The following is a 16344-nucleotide window of genomic DNA, read 5'->3' on the forward strand; positions in this document are numbered from 1 at the left end:
CCACTGACTAACATGGAGTTGAACAGACTCCTATCATTTAAAAGCGGTAACTAGTGTCCAAAAAATTCGTGAACTGTGAGAGCCATGACTCACTGACCTAAAAATCTGCTTGGGCTCATGCCTCTCTGTGCTGCCATTTAGGAGAGGAAGCAATTTGAAAATGACCCTTTGAACTGAGAGTCGCTGAAAAGATTTTACGTGGAGCCCAATGGAGGAAGGGTTTTTTATGCATTTCAATGCAACAAAAAAAAGTTAAATATTTCAAAAACTATAACAGCTGAAATTACCAGAAATATTCAAGCTTGAGAAGAAACTGGATGCTTTGATATATAAATTGTTGAAATATGTTGAAGTAGTAAAGAACCCAAAACCTACAAAGGAACTCAAGAAGTAAGAAAACTGAATAGTGTTCTAATAATCTGATAAATGTGATGTTACATGTGCTGAGTTCACTAGGGTGCTCAATAGAAACACATAAACCTGCACTTGGGCTTTACTTGCTCAGTGGTTGCCATAGTGACAGGATGAGGAGCGTCCAAAAGATGGAATGGGGAAGAATAAAATAAACAAAGATTTCAGCCTGACAGGAAGTTTGTTTTTATCAAGTCGCATTTGTTCAAGTTTAGCACAATTTGTTCACATGTTGTTGCTCAGCCTGTCAACGTCTTTACACATGAAATGAATGTAGATGTTTGTTTTAACCAATGCCTCTACAATTGTTCCACTGACTTTTATTACTCTGCAAAGTGTCCTCTCCTTAACTTCAAATTCATTTTAATCAGTTCTAATAAGGAGTCACCTTGCATCACCGCTTAGAGCGCTGCAGTGACTCCACTCACCATCAGCTGCAGCAAGGCCACCAGGTAAAATCCGCTTGACGTAGACTCCGAACTCCTCTCCCGTTAGCTCTTTCACTCCGCCAATCACTTTGATTCCTGGGCAGAGAAGTAGAAAAATCTCCTCTAAGTAAAGCTCCTCCAGCTTTAGCTTTTTTTTTTTTTGCAAGTTGATCCAGACAGGCTAAATGTAACGCAAATTCAAACGTCTAGGCGAGCAGCTCCTTAGTTACGTAACTAAGAACTCAATAGGATTCATTTCTCTCCGTTTAACACGGCTAGGGGCTGCTGTTTGGCTGCTCCGCCATATTTGACTGGCAACTTCAAATATAAGCAATGTTAATATGGGCGCATAAATGAATAATGAATGAAACGATGAATAATTGTGTACAGATGGGATTTGCAATATTGTGAGCTCCAAGGAAGAAACGGAAGGTCACCGGTCAGCAGCTGTCACAGTTTTAAGGTATCCTGCTGACAGGAAACAATGGGAAAGTCACATGAGTCATCTGTGAGGTCATTATTCCTCTTCCATCATCGGAGCATAGCCCCATGCTGTTAAATACCTTAAGAGATGTGCCTGTGTTTAGATGAGAACAAAAAAAAAAAAACACAGACAGTTTTTGTAGCATGGCTGAGAAGGTAAACCGGACAAACGACACTTGCCACCATGCAGAGTCAGGGAATTTTCTGGCTGGCAGATGCTGTCTGTGTTGGACAGAAAACCGTCTCTATGGAGAGAAACTTTCTGACAACACAAAGGTCAGCTGCGGGCAGAGCAGCAACCTCAAGCCGGCGGTGATTCCAGAACGTGAAACACCTGAAAACCTTCTGATATAAACCGTCCGTTGCGGCTCTGGCTGTGAGCTTACAGTGAACGTCTGTTCTTTTTGAAACCTCCAGCAGGTTTTCTTTTTTGGGGGGATTTTACTCTATCTATCCATCTTCCTGTGAACTCTGGTCAGCTTCCCATTACCTGCATAAAAATCAATCTAAAGAATAACGCTGCCGATATGTTTCATCCTGCTGTTTTCAGGGTGATATTCAGTTTTATTCTCCACCCAACAGAGAAGTCTGCTCGTCACTTTCGGTCTCCTCTGACCAGAGCACCTTAATCTACAATTCAAACAAAAGTCATGTTCTACTAAACATGAGTTGGTCAACATTACTGGACATTGCTAATAGTTTTCCTCCAACATTGACTTTTTTCTTGCCAAACCCTTGAGGTTTTTCTATTATTTCCTTCAGTGGTTCTTGGTGCAGTATCTCCACAATAAACTGGTTTATCAAAGGGTTTGGTTTGTTTAACACAGAACAGTTTGAAAGCAGCTGAAAATGGAAAAAAACTTTTTAAAAAGTTGTGATTTTGATCCCCATTCGAACAGTTTTCACCCCCAGATATTTGCATTAAGATTAGGGGTGCACCGATTTATCTGCGCCTGTTTCTTTAATTTTGAGAGTTTGGCCAATGTGAAGCTGATCTTATCCACTGATATTATCTGCCTCAGCAAAGGCATAAAAATCAGCTACTGCCCTCTTTAGCTCTGCTGTTCAAAACACAGGATCCTAACAAAAACTTTATTCACTTATATACTGTGAGATACATCCAAATACACGTGCATTGTATTTCCTCTTTGTGTTTCTGCAATAACATATTCTAATCAGAAATACAAGTAATTTTTTTTTTTTCCATTTGTCAGGGGATTTGCAAATGTTTCCAAATCTTTGCTTTTTATTGCTTTTTTAAACACAAATGTGGGTCCAGGGCTAAGAGTGAGGGACAAGAGAAGGGTCAGGTTTTGTTGTCTGGTATTTTGGAAAAATAATAATTAAAAAAACTTGATGTTATTCTAAAAATCTCTGTCTTTATCCCTCCCTCTACTCAGCTCGTCAAAGGGCAGAGTCTTATTACTTCTGAAGGCAACACTGCTAAGGAAGTCTTCTCTGCTTTGTTCCTGGAACTGACTGACCTTGTGAGCTGATGGTAAAGAACACGTGATTTTCCATGTCTAAGCCAAGTACAAAGGCAGCCTGTGTAAGCCTGTCTTTGTTGGACTTTTGTCTTGTTGTTTAACCTGAGGGTTCAATTAGCCATTGCTCCACCGAGCCCAACGTCTACCACAACGCAGAGCGACGCCTCAGGAGGAATACAATTAGAGCTGAGGGACCGAACTCACCACGCCTTCAGAACACCGAGGTGGAACTGCAGTTCCTAACGGTGGAACATTTAAACTAAAGCAATCAGACAACGGTCAACTTTTGAAAAAAATATAGGGTGAACCAACAACTTATTGTGACTTACAGCAACTCTGGGCAGTGAGGAATATTTACGACAGCAATCATTAGACTTACACGGCCGAATAGATCAGTACATGTGTCATTGCTTTGTTTTTTCCATTTCAAAATAAAATGAGTAAAAGCACAATATTGATGTTTTTTTTGTTTTATAACTAAATCAGAAAGACAAAATTTCATATATATAACTATAAAATAGTTATATATATATTTATATATAAATATATGTCCCTTTTGTATTTTAAAGGGACAATGTTCAGCTCAATCATAAATGATATAGTTTCCCAGTGTATCCTCCTGAGACCCGGGCTTTTGTTTGATGTGCATTTTTTATGTCTCCTTACTATTTGGGATTAGTATGACCTAATTTTAGTTGAAATTAAATTTTAGCTTTCTATGTGCTCTTGAACTATGTCAAAACCAATGCCCTCATATGAGGACAATGGGTCTGTTTTTGCATATACATTTCTCCTTGTCATTTGGGATCATAAGGACCCAATTGGCCTAAAAATGAAATTTCAGCTTTCTACAATAAGTGGTTTTCTCAAAACCCAATGTCCTCAGACGAGGACATTGGGTCTATCTGTGTGACGATAAGACCATTCAATCAATGTTATTATTTACATCTGTGTTTACAAAAATGTAATGTCCTCATATGAGGATGCAGGGTCTCAGGAGGGTATGATAAGCCTGGTGGGCCACCAGGCCTTACTTGACCCCCCACCAGACTAAATGTTTGTTTATTTATTTTAATACATCAGTTACAGTGATAGCAAAGATGGGTTTAGCTAGCTTTATATAAAGGCTCATTTTACTTAGTGCACTGCTATATTTTCTTTGTAGTTGATATTTTAGTTCTTAAATTTCTCAATTTTTAGCCTTTTTTTAAACACAGAAACACAGTGGGGCAACTGGTAGACTTGCTAAGCACTCCTACCACCAGGCCTAGCTAGTCTTCTGGGGGGAAACCTTGTTAATGTTTGTATATGTTTTATGTTTCATTATGATCATGGTGATACAGATTAAAGAGAAAACTAAAAAAAAATGAAAACCACCCGTCGAGGCTGCGCTGAATGTTGATCAAGAGCTGGGGGCGGGGGACTGCTACGAATAACATTTCATTTTATGTAATGTAAGATGAAACAGGCCCGACAGTTCAACATGCAGATAGCTGTGAGATACAAGAGAACAAAGACGTAGGAAATGAAGTGATAGTGTGGGAGCAGCTGGAGCCAGCGTATCTCTGCTCCCTGATCAGCGCGGCCTTTAAGCGTCTGCATCTCTAAACTCTTCCACTTACATTTCCCATCGCCATACTTCCAGCGAATGCGATACATTAAACTTCTGCAGCTCCGGGCTGCTGCTGTTCTGTCGCCACAGCGACAGAGTGGCAACACTAATTGGGTCTGGAGCGAAGGGGCACCAGCTAATTACCGCCTGTTGGAAAAAAAAAAATGCTTAAAAAATGGGGGCGATGCACTTCCATGTCGCTGTCCTCCCTCCTTTTGTTCTCCTCTCAGAGGAAAACAGCCTCTTCCCCACTCTGACTCCCACCCTGCGCTCGCCTATCGCAAGATAAGAAAAACATTATTCCGGTACATGTGAAGCGGCGCCTCCCTTCTCCTCTACATTCACATGTCTTCCAAATGCTAAAAAAAGGGATGAAGGGAATGTTTGTTACCCAAGGACAAAACACTTCCCCACTCTGAGAGCTTGTAAAGAATAACTTGCGTCTGTTGAACCTGGGTGAGTTTCATTGAGAGCTTGTTTTTCTGTTCCAACAGTTTAACTCCATGTTTTCTTAATCAGATACTGAATTTCCCGTTACATGACTTCAGTGCTTGAGCACAAATGTTCCCCGCTGCTCGCTGGGTGTACAAATATGTTGCACTCAAGTTTGACAGATGCTTTCAGACTTTCCCTTTAAATATTAAATTGCTGTAAAAAGAAAAAAAAAGCTTCATAGCTCGTCCAGATGATGACTGATCGGTTGGGTTCCAATAAAATCGAATTCATGAGGTTAAACTTCAGATGCAGCCGGTGACGGGATTCCTGAAAATGCTCACATTATTCAGCTCCCAATGGTGGATGGCAAAGAGAGTGATGAAGACTCAAACTCAGCTACTTGTAATATCAGTAAGGTGCTTGAAAAAAGTCAGAGGAAAACTCCTATATGAGAGACATCAATTAGAAGGCGGCTGTGTCTCCTGCCACATGTCTACGGTTCAATCAGGCAGCGAGGAAACAGCACCGGTTTCAGCAGATAGCTGGAAGACTGAACAGACGACATGAAGGTTGTTCTGCTTTATTCTTTTGAGCTTCTGACTGTAATTTAACCTGCTGGATTTGGAAAAGCTGGCAACCTTCAGGAGGAATCAAAGTTAGAGTTAGAATCTACCTTCTGCATGGGAAGTCGACTCCAGATGTATTCCAGTCCAACACACACAGAGGCTAGCCATGCAGGCAGCACTGACTGCTAATATTAGGTGCTTAACCCAATAATTCTTTAAAATTTGCTGAATGTAGCATTTATAAACATTATGATTTTCACAGTTTGTTAAAACTGTCACTGGCAGTATAGCATGGGACAGATAATCTGTGAAAAGCATCAAGGTCTTCTTCCTTCTCCCTGTGATCCTGTGACAGAAACAGGCCACTCCGGCGCAAACAACCAATCAGAGCCAGGGGGAGGGTCTTAGCGCTGTCAGTCATTCGTGTGTGCTGCACTTCCCCCAGCCCTCCTTGCTCACTGCTACGCAACAGCTAGTTCCCCACGTCAGAGCCTGCTGTGAATGCTCAGGCTAGGTAGCATGGATAAGCGCTAACGATGTGCTAACTGTTGTCTGTTTGGTGTTTAGGGTGGACATTTATCGCATCGATGATCAGTTATTGTGATAAATCTTTTATCACGATAAGAGTTTTGATTCATCGTTGTCACAATAAATCTCGATTCATGATGTTTAACACCCACCCAAAAAAAAAACTGCCCATTTTGCTGGAATTGTTAGTTTCACTATTTTCTCCAACATTTGTTCAATGACAGAATCAACAAATATCAACACATTTAAAAGAATGATAAAATGCAGTTACTTCTGCATGCCGCTAACTTGTACACACTTCCTTATGTGTGATTTGTACCAGTGTGTTTTTCAACAGCAGTATTTGTGTTTGCTGTGTCAGCCATACATTTACCTAAAAAAGATTTAATAAATAGTTCTTGTTGTTATCACAACAGTGCCACAAAATATCATGATAAATGTATGAGTTACCTCCAAACTGGATAAAATAGTTTTTTTCTTGTTCATCAGGCTTTATAAAAAAAAAAACTGCAGATCATGAAACTACCAAATCGATTGTTGCATTTGTAATAAAAAGCAAGTTAAACTTGTGCAGTTTCAACAGAGTCCAGTTTATTCTCTACAAATACAGATCCTGGTGCATCTTTAATTATGTTCTGACTACAACACAACAAACTAACAGTGTTGCAAACATCTAAATAATATTCTGGTAGTTATTACTCATTACGCAATCAGGAGTAGAACAATGCTACCACATTAACCAGTGATGATGTTATGTGAATCCTAGTTTCCAGTATTTCCACATCTCCCACTAACGGTTCTAATGTAACCACACTTACAATTCTAAGTACAAACGCACTGAAGCGTGACTTTTCAACAAATCTCTACTGCAAACCTTTGCCACTGTGTTTTTCTGCACTTGTGACTGATTTGTTGTCCGTATGAAGGCACAAACCCGAGGATGAGGAAATAAAGTGAGGATAAAAAGAAGAGCGGCTCCTGCATTCTTAGCCCATCTGAGTTAAGTGGGTTAGGGCTTTGCCACATGACCCACTTCGTCACCCCCCCCCCCCCCCACCCCATCAGACAAACACACCAACAGCAGCAGAGGTGCTTCCCTGCACAGAAAATCCCTTTAAAAGTAGCATTTGTTTTCTTATTTCAGGATTCATTCGGATGCAGCATCAGTAAACCGCTGACGATGACAGAAACAGCCCAGACATTAAGAGAAAGGAGTTTTAACCAGGATGATATATATTCTGGACTTTGTGTGAAATTTTACTTATATGTATTGTTAGCGATGCCTGCTTTCGCAGCACAGATGTTTATTTGACTGGAAAGACGCGTCCTCCTCCTGTCTGAAGCCAGAGCAGACTGAAGTCTGTGACAGGCTGAGATGCAGCCCATCATAAACCACACAGAGGAAGGGAAGCACTGAGTGATGCTGCAGGTTTATTTTGAGAACTCTGACGCTAAAGAGAAACAGCAAAAGAGGATACAGATATAGAGCCACAGCAACGTGTTCTTGGGTGCTGAAGACAAAAAAAAAAAAGGTAACTTACCTAGGCCATTTTCACAGTCTGTGAACTCCATGGAATGAACAGCTCTGTCGACTCCATATGGACCCATTAGAGTCCTGGAAGAGACGGAGGACAACAGAAAACAGGTGAATAAAGTGAAACGCATTCAAGTACAAATAGGAATACCTGCAGACAGATCAGCAATTCTGTCTGCAGGGTGTTTAAAGAAACGGAACAGAGAATTAGACCATCTCATTAAAGTCATGGTATCATTGTTTTTAAAACTTCAGATGTGTTAATGTCAATTCTATTCATTTATATTTGTGTTACAGTGATTTAAAAAAAAAAAATTATTGGAACATCCCCCAATTCTTTTCAATGTTTAGAACTCTAGGAAGCATGTCACCCGTTATGTTTTTGTACGCATCAACATTTGTGACTTCGTCTCTGGTCTGTGCTCATCTTGGTACACTGCCAGCGGTCCGATCCATTTCAGTGCATGCAGAGTGTGAAACAGAGTGTGTCCTCCAACTGGTTTCCTTTTAAATATTAGTCAGAGACAACACAAGTAAACTCGAAATGCAGTTTTTAAATGAAGGTTTTTATATTGAGAAAACATTCCAAACCTACAAGGTCCTGTGTGAAAAAGTGATTGCTCCCTTGTTCAAATTTGACTCGTCTATCACACCTGAACAAAATGAAACGCGCATGCAGAGCTAATGAGTTCACCGTCTCAATCAAGACATCAGATAAATGGAGAAAACATGGAACAGTGGTTTAGGAGTGGACAGCCGACCAAGTTGAACCCAACTCATCCAAAAGGTCACCAAAAGACCCCACAACAACAACAGTTGAGGTCAGAGGTCACATCTCCACCATAACAAAGAGACAGGGCACAAGTGGCCTGAATGGCAGAGTTCAAAGGTGAAAGCCACTGCTGAGCAAAAGGAACATTAAAACTCATCTCAGTTTTTCCAGAACCTCCTGATGATTCCCAAAACTTCTGGGAAAAACATTCTGTGGATTATCTTTGGTCACATTGATTATTAAACAGCATCTTCACAGGTCTGCCTAACAAATCAATCCTCCAGCTGCAGCTGATCCAGAACGCTGCTGCTGGAGTTCTGACCAAAACCACGAAGGTAGAGAACATCACCCAGTTCTACAGTCCTTCCACTGGGAGAATAGACTTTAATACACTGTTGCTAATTTATAAATCACTGAACTGCTTAGCACCACAACACATTAAAGATCTGCTGGTTTGTATGAACCTTCCAGACCTCTCGGGTCTCCTGGTTCTGATTCTGCTCTGCATCTTCAAAATCAGATCCAAACATGGAGAAGCAGCATTCAGCTTCTATGCACCACAAATCTGGAACAAACTTCCAGAAAACTGAAAAACAGCTGAAACACTGATCTTCTTTACAACAAGAATAAAAACCCAGATGTTTAGAGTTGCTTTTGAAACATTATAAATGAAATGTTAAACATTTTAATGTGCAACAATGGCCCTTGACAATTGTTGACTGTATGTTGTACTTCGTATTCTTTGTGTTTTTGTGTTGTAAAGCACTTTGAACTGCCTTGTTGCTGAAAAGTGCTACAGAGATAAACTTGATTGATTGATTGATTGATTGATGAGAAAAAAAGTTGAACTCTTTGGAAGGTGTGTGTCTCGTTCCATCTGGCGTTAAACACCCCATGTCAGAAAAACATCACATCAACAGTAAAGCATGGTGGTGGCAGTGTGATGGTCTGGGGCTGTTTAGCTGCGTAATGAAGAGATCTTCATTACTGGAACTATTTTTACTTAAGTCACTGTATAACACTTTAAGAGCACTTTATTAACAAACACTGTATTTAGCTCTGCACCTTAAGAATAGATTTGCACATCAATAACAATTTGCACACAAGAGATTTTAACTGTATTTATTGAGTATTTTTAGTGGTTAGCATGTAGCCTTTTGTTCTAGACTCAGCACAGCTGCTCCTTATCGAGAAGTGAGGTGTTTGCTTGTGAAGGGAGGTAATTGTTACTCAGAGCAAGGAGCTACTGGTGGGTAAACCTTGAGCAAATGTTTGTGCATAATCTGTTAAGGTTGAAGGTGCCAAGATGGCTGACTCACCCGTCTTTCCTGTGTCCTGTCCTCGGTGTTTGGACAAATACTTCCCCGGGGGTCAAGACACCATTTATAGGTTCCGGGAGAGGCCATGGAAAAGTGTGTGTGTGGGGGGAATGTTTGTGGTTTTTGTGGTGTTTCTTAGTGATGCTTATGGTGTGAGGATAAAACATAATATATTTATAAAAAGTAAATAGAAATGTTTGTATTTAGTAAAAGTGATTTTATTCAAGTAGGTGGAAATTAGTATATTAGAGATCCCCCGTGAATTAAAGGTGGTTTAGTCCCTCACAGCCGGGACTATTTAAGGCTGCAATTGCACCTGTGGTTTTGTTCTTGATTTTGTGTGTGTGAAGAGTAAACCATTGCTGTTTCCACCTTACTCTGCCTCGACTTCCATCTCCACTGTAAATCCAGCCGCAAAAGGCCGCCTTGTTATAAGCTGCTTCAGGACCTGGAAGACTGGATGTGTCAAACGGAGCCATAAATTCTGCTGTCAACCCAAACGTCCTGAAGGAGTCCGTCTGGCCGTCTGTTGCTGGGTCTCAAACTGAAACCAACTTGGCTTCTGCATGAGGAAAATGATCCAAAACACACCAACAAGTCCACCTCTGATTGGCTGAAGAAAAGCAAAACAAAGACTTTGGAATGACCTAGTCAAAGTCCTGACCTGCATGTCATTGAGATGCTGTAATGTGTCAGTGAAAAGGTCGCTCACAACCTTCTGATCTGTTTGGCGAGTCGACCAAAATTCCTCTACTTCAGTTGCTGCTGTAATGGTGGCCCAACCTGTTATCAGGATTAGAGGGCGATCACTTTCCCACACAGGGCAATGCAGGTTTGAATCTTCGTAATAATAAAGACTTTGTTTTAAAACTGCATTTTGCGTTTACTTGTGTTGCTTTTGGCTCATATTTAACTAGGTTTGTTCTGAAACACTGAAGTGTGACAATCATCCAAAATGATACAAAAATCAGAAAGAAGCCAAACACTTTTACACTCACTGTAGATCATAACACTACGAGGGGACTCACCCTCTATCATAATTCAGTCAGACTCACTTATATTGAGGTAAACTGTGTGATGTGATTGGGTTTGATTCAATGTGACAAATGAAAGAAAGGTACTATTCAGTTGTAAATATCTGATTAATAAAGCAACTCTCTTCAACGCAACCCCATAACCTACCTCTTCTTTAATTCGGCTGCCTCTAGACGCAAAAGTTTTCGATGACAGAGTAACGTTATAAAATCTTGCAAAGTGTTTGCTCTTCCTAACCAAGACCTTGTTCACTCAGGATGCACAGTGTCAAGTTCTTCCTCTCTCGAGTCACTTCAACTTGTGTGCCAAAACGTGAAAAGGTTTGTTTCCTCAAAAGACGCAGGAAAAAAACAACTCAGTCACATTTCTTTCCTTCTCGGTGAATCTCGCCAGCAGTGCAACATGAGGAAGTTCATAAACAACAAACAGATGAGATAAATGTTAAACACCCTGAATAACCAAGAGCTGTTTTTAGCCATTTCACCAGTTTCTTTAATCAGGATGTAAATTAGATTTAACTTAACAGTGAATGAAACATTTAAACAAATTATATTACAAACAGTGCCTAGTTCTTTGTATGAAGACAGCTCACTATGTTAGCACAGATAAGCAGGGTTCATTTTTAGATTTGGCTGCTGAGCTTCACTAATGAAAGGGGTGGGGTGTGCTTGATTCAGTGTAAGGCACACACCAGTTTGGTGGAGATAATGCAAACTGTCAGTACTATTGGATTTCCTATTTTAATTTGATACAGGATCACAGCTATATTTTCAGAAATGCCCAAACACACCGTTAACTCTAAGACTGAACATTGACAGGGAAATATTTTGCAAGTACTTTGCCCCAAACACTCAATGTCTTGAAGAATCCCAGCGCTTTGTTAAACTTGTGAAAGTTGAAAAACAGCGGAACTCATTGACTTGAATTATCCGGTGAATTAATTTTCATTCTCTCATTATTGGTTTTATGAATACTGTTAGAATGGAAAAAAAGAATGAGGCCAATTACAACCAGCCATATTAGAGTCCAACACTGAAAATTCCTCTGTCTGAAGAAAAACTTTCTTGACAATATGAACAAGTGTTCAGACTTGAACATTGCCGTAAGTACAACATGTTTACTGGAGCTAACGGTTTGAAAAAGGCAGAGTGGATGAATTCACTTATCTTACAAGTTGCCATGAGAAGAAAGACGTCATCTCTAACCCCAGGAGAAGTTCTGGATCTGGGTCTGGTGCGTCTTCTCCTCTGAGAAGATTATTTTTACCCGGTTTAATCGGGACGGTTTGGCGACAGATTTGTAAACACAGGGAGGAGCCAAGATTTTCTCCTAATTCTTTTTTAAACTTTCTGTTTTGGCTGGGTTTAAAAACTGGATTTGTCTTTTCCATCCAGTTACATGATGTAGGAGGATTACATTACGTAATGTGAGTCCAACACTTCTTTGGCGACGAACACTGCCACAAGTTCAACATCACAAAAGTCTTGAATCAGTCCTGAGTCCTTCAGACGTTAAAAATGTCACATCTGACAACATATAGATGGAAAAGAATTGATTTAGGTTTGTTCAGAGGTAGAATACGTCCATTACAAATATATGGTCCTCCTAATATCAGAGTGTGCAATATTTATCTTGTAAAGGCCTCCTTGGGTCAAATAAATATTGGCTAATATGTTATAAATGTTATGAATTAGTATTTCAATAAAAATATTTTAGACTGTTGGACGGTGTATCACAACAGTAGATGTTCCTGCCGCACGCAATCCACACAAACCAATTGACATAAACACATTTACATTCATATATCAGACAACAAAATGTCTTAAGCTAAGCTAATAAGGCGCATGATTCTATATTTGTAGTGAACATTTTCCTGATGATTAAAACCTCCAAAACACAATACGTACACGTTGTGAAGGATAGAACGTAAATGTTTTGGTGAGAGAGATCCTCACATTTATCATGACATTGCTAGTTGTCTTGGATATCTGCTGCTTGTACAAATGAGAGACAGACATTGTTGAGATTAATCAGCCTCTTGCTCTACGTTTCGCTTCGTCCAGAAGCTCTGGACCCTCAGCTGTTGAGAAGTGATTGTTTCCTGGAGGTGTGGACTCTATTGAAGGTCAGATTAGTTGGATATGATTTTATCCAGTCGCTAAAGCATGTTATGTGCCAGTCTGACGTTATGAAGTTAACCGTATATGTTAGCTACATTAGCTAACCAACAATTTCTCATTGTAAACAGCCATTTCCCACGGCCAAGAGAGAAGTGCCGAGGCTTAGCAGGCAGCTGTTAATGCTAATTCAACCGCAAATCTAAAACAGCTCAGAAAATTGATGTCATCATTCACAGCTTCTGCTTCTGTTCACTGACTGGCGCATTTAAACGTCTACCAGAGAAATCCAACTCAATGGGAGAAAGGTCAGACGAAGCACTGAAGGAATTTGAGAAATGAGTGGAATTGCAGGAAAGTGATGGCTATTAAATCCAAAGGCTATTAAATCCAAATCAGACTGTGGCACAGGTAGAGTTCGGGTGAGCCAGCTCAGAGATTTAAGAGGGTGGTACTAAAATGTTACAATTATTTTTCATGTCTTTTAGTTACTTCACTAACTTAGGAAAAGTTGTAATTAAAATCAAGAGTTTAGTGTGGGGGGAAAAAAGTTTCTATAAGTGTACCTTATGTGATGTCACCAGATTTATAGGAAGCATTTACCAGACTGTGAATACAATTAATTATACAACATAAAACAAAAAAGAAAAACTAGCTAATATAATTTCCTACATGTGATAAACAGAAAACTAAAATTAGTTTGATTGATTTTAAAGAACATCTGGCTAGTAACTTTAAAACGGAAATAAGAAAATTTTACATTTTCAGTAAGTGATAATGAATTTATTCTAATTGGAAGAACAGCCCCACATTTGGAAAAAGAAGCAGAGCTGGAGTGGCTCCTAGTCAACCACGCAGTTTACCACGGCTGTTATTCCACGTGAAGGAAATCCACGCAGCTTCAGGTTCAGTGGCAGGCAGCACAGAAAGTTCATGGTTACCAGAACAGAGACACCTGTGAATCCGCATGTTCCCCACTAGCCTGCGCAGACAGTGAGGACTCTGTCACTAAAAACGACCGCAGCAAAAAGCATCTTTCCCACTTTCCCGGACTGATCCCCACATCCAGAACCCAACTTCCATCAGCTCGGGTCTCCGGCTAACGCCGCGCCGCTCGCTCCTCCACCGAGCGCTCCTCGGCGAAACCCGCCGCCCCGCGAGGCTCGGGAGGCTTCCAGCGGTTCTTACCTGCTAATGATCACAGCTCCTTTATACATGACCGAGAAGGTGGGCATCATTACATGGAGCCCCGGTGGTTTGAGTCGGACGGCGGGTCGGCAGCAGCTTCCTCAGCCCTCAGCCTCCAGCCACATGATGCTCCCTGCCTGCGCACAGCCAGCCTCTAATTCCACTAAGACAGACTGCCCGCTCAAAACATCTCCACCTTCTCCCACACGTTTAATCTCTTACATAACTAAAGTCACCGGGAAAAAAAAAAATAAAACATTGAAACAAAGCGGGGCATTGAGGCTTGAAGTGATTGTGCGGGCGGATTATCTGTCACACATTTTCCACTACCGGGCAAAATTCCTCACATTTCAGTCCTTGTTTGGAACTGTGGTGTAAAATAAGGTCCAACGGAAACATCAAACTGAATATGATTATAACACTTAAGCTGACAAACACAATCTTACTGGAGTCATTCAAAATTTCATGTTCGCAACACATCTGGCAGAAAAGAAGCTGTAGAGCTGGAATCAGGTTGTTTTTGGGGAACTCTAAACAGGATTTAATCAGGTTCTCACTTCCTGTCACTCACCTTTTTCCAGGCACTTAGTAACATTGTGTAGCACAATCAAGTATCTATGTTATCTTCAGGTGTTATAAAATCCTGTATATCAAACATGACTTCAAAGAAATTTGACTTAGTAAGCCACCAATTTCAAGGTATTCTCGCTTTAAGAAGCTCCTACTCTTTCTGAAGCTCGGCATTCAGTAAGTTATCACAACATCACTCCTCTATTTACCCTTTTATCCATTTTTACCAGCGCTGCACTGAGAAATAGCTCCTACAATGAGCTCAGCTGATGTGCAGTTTCACCAGGTGTTTGCTAATTGCCTAGCCTGTCATGAATGCTAAAGCTAGTTAGCATGGACACTGAGGACGGGTGGATAAAAAGTTTTTCGGTAATGGTAAGTTGTTTCTCTGCGTTTACAGGAGGTTGACTGTCAGCGCTAAGACAGTGCAGTTAGTGGTTAATTGACAAACCCATCTTTTGTCCTGTACAATTCGTTCTGTGGAGGATTCATAGTTTTTTTATTCATTTTAAGGGTGTTTGTGCCAATTTTACTCAAGTAGTTAAAATTTGTGCTGGTACATAGATCAACACCCCTTTTCATGACAGGAAGTGACATTGCTAAATCTACTTATGACAAATCTATTTACCTTTTTAAGAGTTACTTTGGGAGTTGAAGTTTAACGAAGCAGGGTATTAGTGAACAAAATTCTGTTTTGTTATTCACTGCTACATTCAGACCAAAAGATAGATTTTGATTGTTGATGTTCAAGAACTACATGAGGTCAATGAAACATGAACAGATAGAATGAAAACAAGAAGGATTACAATAGGAAATCTGTCAAATGCTAAATGGGGTTTGTGTTCACCCAAAATAATTAGTTACACTAAAATGTCCAAGAAATTCTTTATATTCTGCCCATATTTTTATAAACTTGGGGGTGGGGGGAATTGGGATCTTAGTTTCTGTGTGAGAAGTCAAATTATCTTGAGGACCACCTGCTGGCAGGAAGTTAGGTTATTCCTCCAGCAAGCTCTGGCTGCCTGTTGAAGCAGACCACAGAAAGATGTCCTTAGATGCCGTTAAACACATGGTATGCATAAGTGCCTCGATCTCAATTTAGAAACTGCAAACTAATCCACACCAGATATCCATTAAAGAGAATTCCCATTTGCTATTCAGCAAACATCTGCGCCGCGTTGCTAAACTCCAGCTAGATGTCACTTTTTATTACAGGTCTGCTGATTCAACGTGTATCTGCTTGTCCCTTCAATCCCTTTAATTCATTATGATCCTATACAAAAATTCCATACGACTGTTTTGGGTCTTGAGGAAAGAAAATACGGCAAGCCATAAGTCATAAGATATGAACCCAAAGAATAGCAATAGCAATATTTTTAGGTTACTCCTCATCTAAAAAAAAAAAATTCCAGCTGCAGACGGAAACTTAATAGGCTCTAATTATGTTTCTCTAATGTAGACGTTTGTACTGTACCAAAAAGGGATCAAATGTTCTTACTTAGAGACTATAGCATACCCAACCAATCACATGCTGAGAAACATGCACACCTAACACACCTAATGTTGAGCAAGTGCTGATCAGAGATTCACATCCACTAATCATGGGCATTGTTTTCACATCAATCAAAGGCCTTTTAACATTTAAACTTTTTTCACTGCAGAAAAACAACACAAAAAAAAAACCCAAAACAAGTACAGCAAATTCTAAAAACAAAAATCTAGGTACACTAGCTTGAATTTACTGCAGATTTTCTGAAACTCACAATGGTTCAAAATTCTATATCAAGGCTCAAATGCTGTATATTCATTGTACCAACACGTAGATACCCCACACACTTGACACAAACACTGGATTTATG

General features: G+C 40.1%; 1 protein-coding gene across 5 annotated transcripts in view; it reads right to left on the reverse strand.

Annotated features, from left to right (window-relative positions):
* LOC102224609 (syntaxin-binding protein 4-like) overlaps positions 1–16344 on the reverse strand; it is a 63297-nt gene that overhangs the window by 30598 nt on the left and 16355 nt on the right. For 4 of the 5 annotated variants that reach the window (XR_002754093.1, XM_023348542.1, XM_023348541.1 and 1 more), the window contains exons 2-3: positions 7492–7565; positions 840–935 (exon numbers count right to left, since the gene is read on the reverse strand). Coding sequence is in view for 4 of the 5 variants with exons in the window: in XM_023348542.1 (XP_023204310.1) it covers positions 840–935; positions 7492–7565 (170 nt within the window). In the remaining variant the exon portion in view is untranslated. Of the gene's footprint in view, positions 1–839; positions 936–7491; positions 7566–13915; positions 14098–16344 lie in introns of those variants that run through there. The other variant, XM_023348543.1, reaches the window with a different exon arrangement.

This window comes from Xiphophorus maculatus, chromosome 16 (genome assembly GCF_002775205.1).
Source record: "Xiphophorus maculatus strain JP 163 A chromosome 16, X_maculatus-5.0-male, whole genome shotgun sequence".
NCBI lineage: Eukaryota > Metazoa > Chordata > Actinopteri > Cyprinodontiformes > Poeciliidae > Xiphophorus > Xiphophorus maculatus.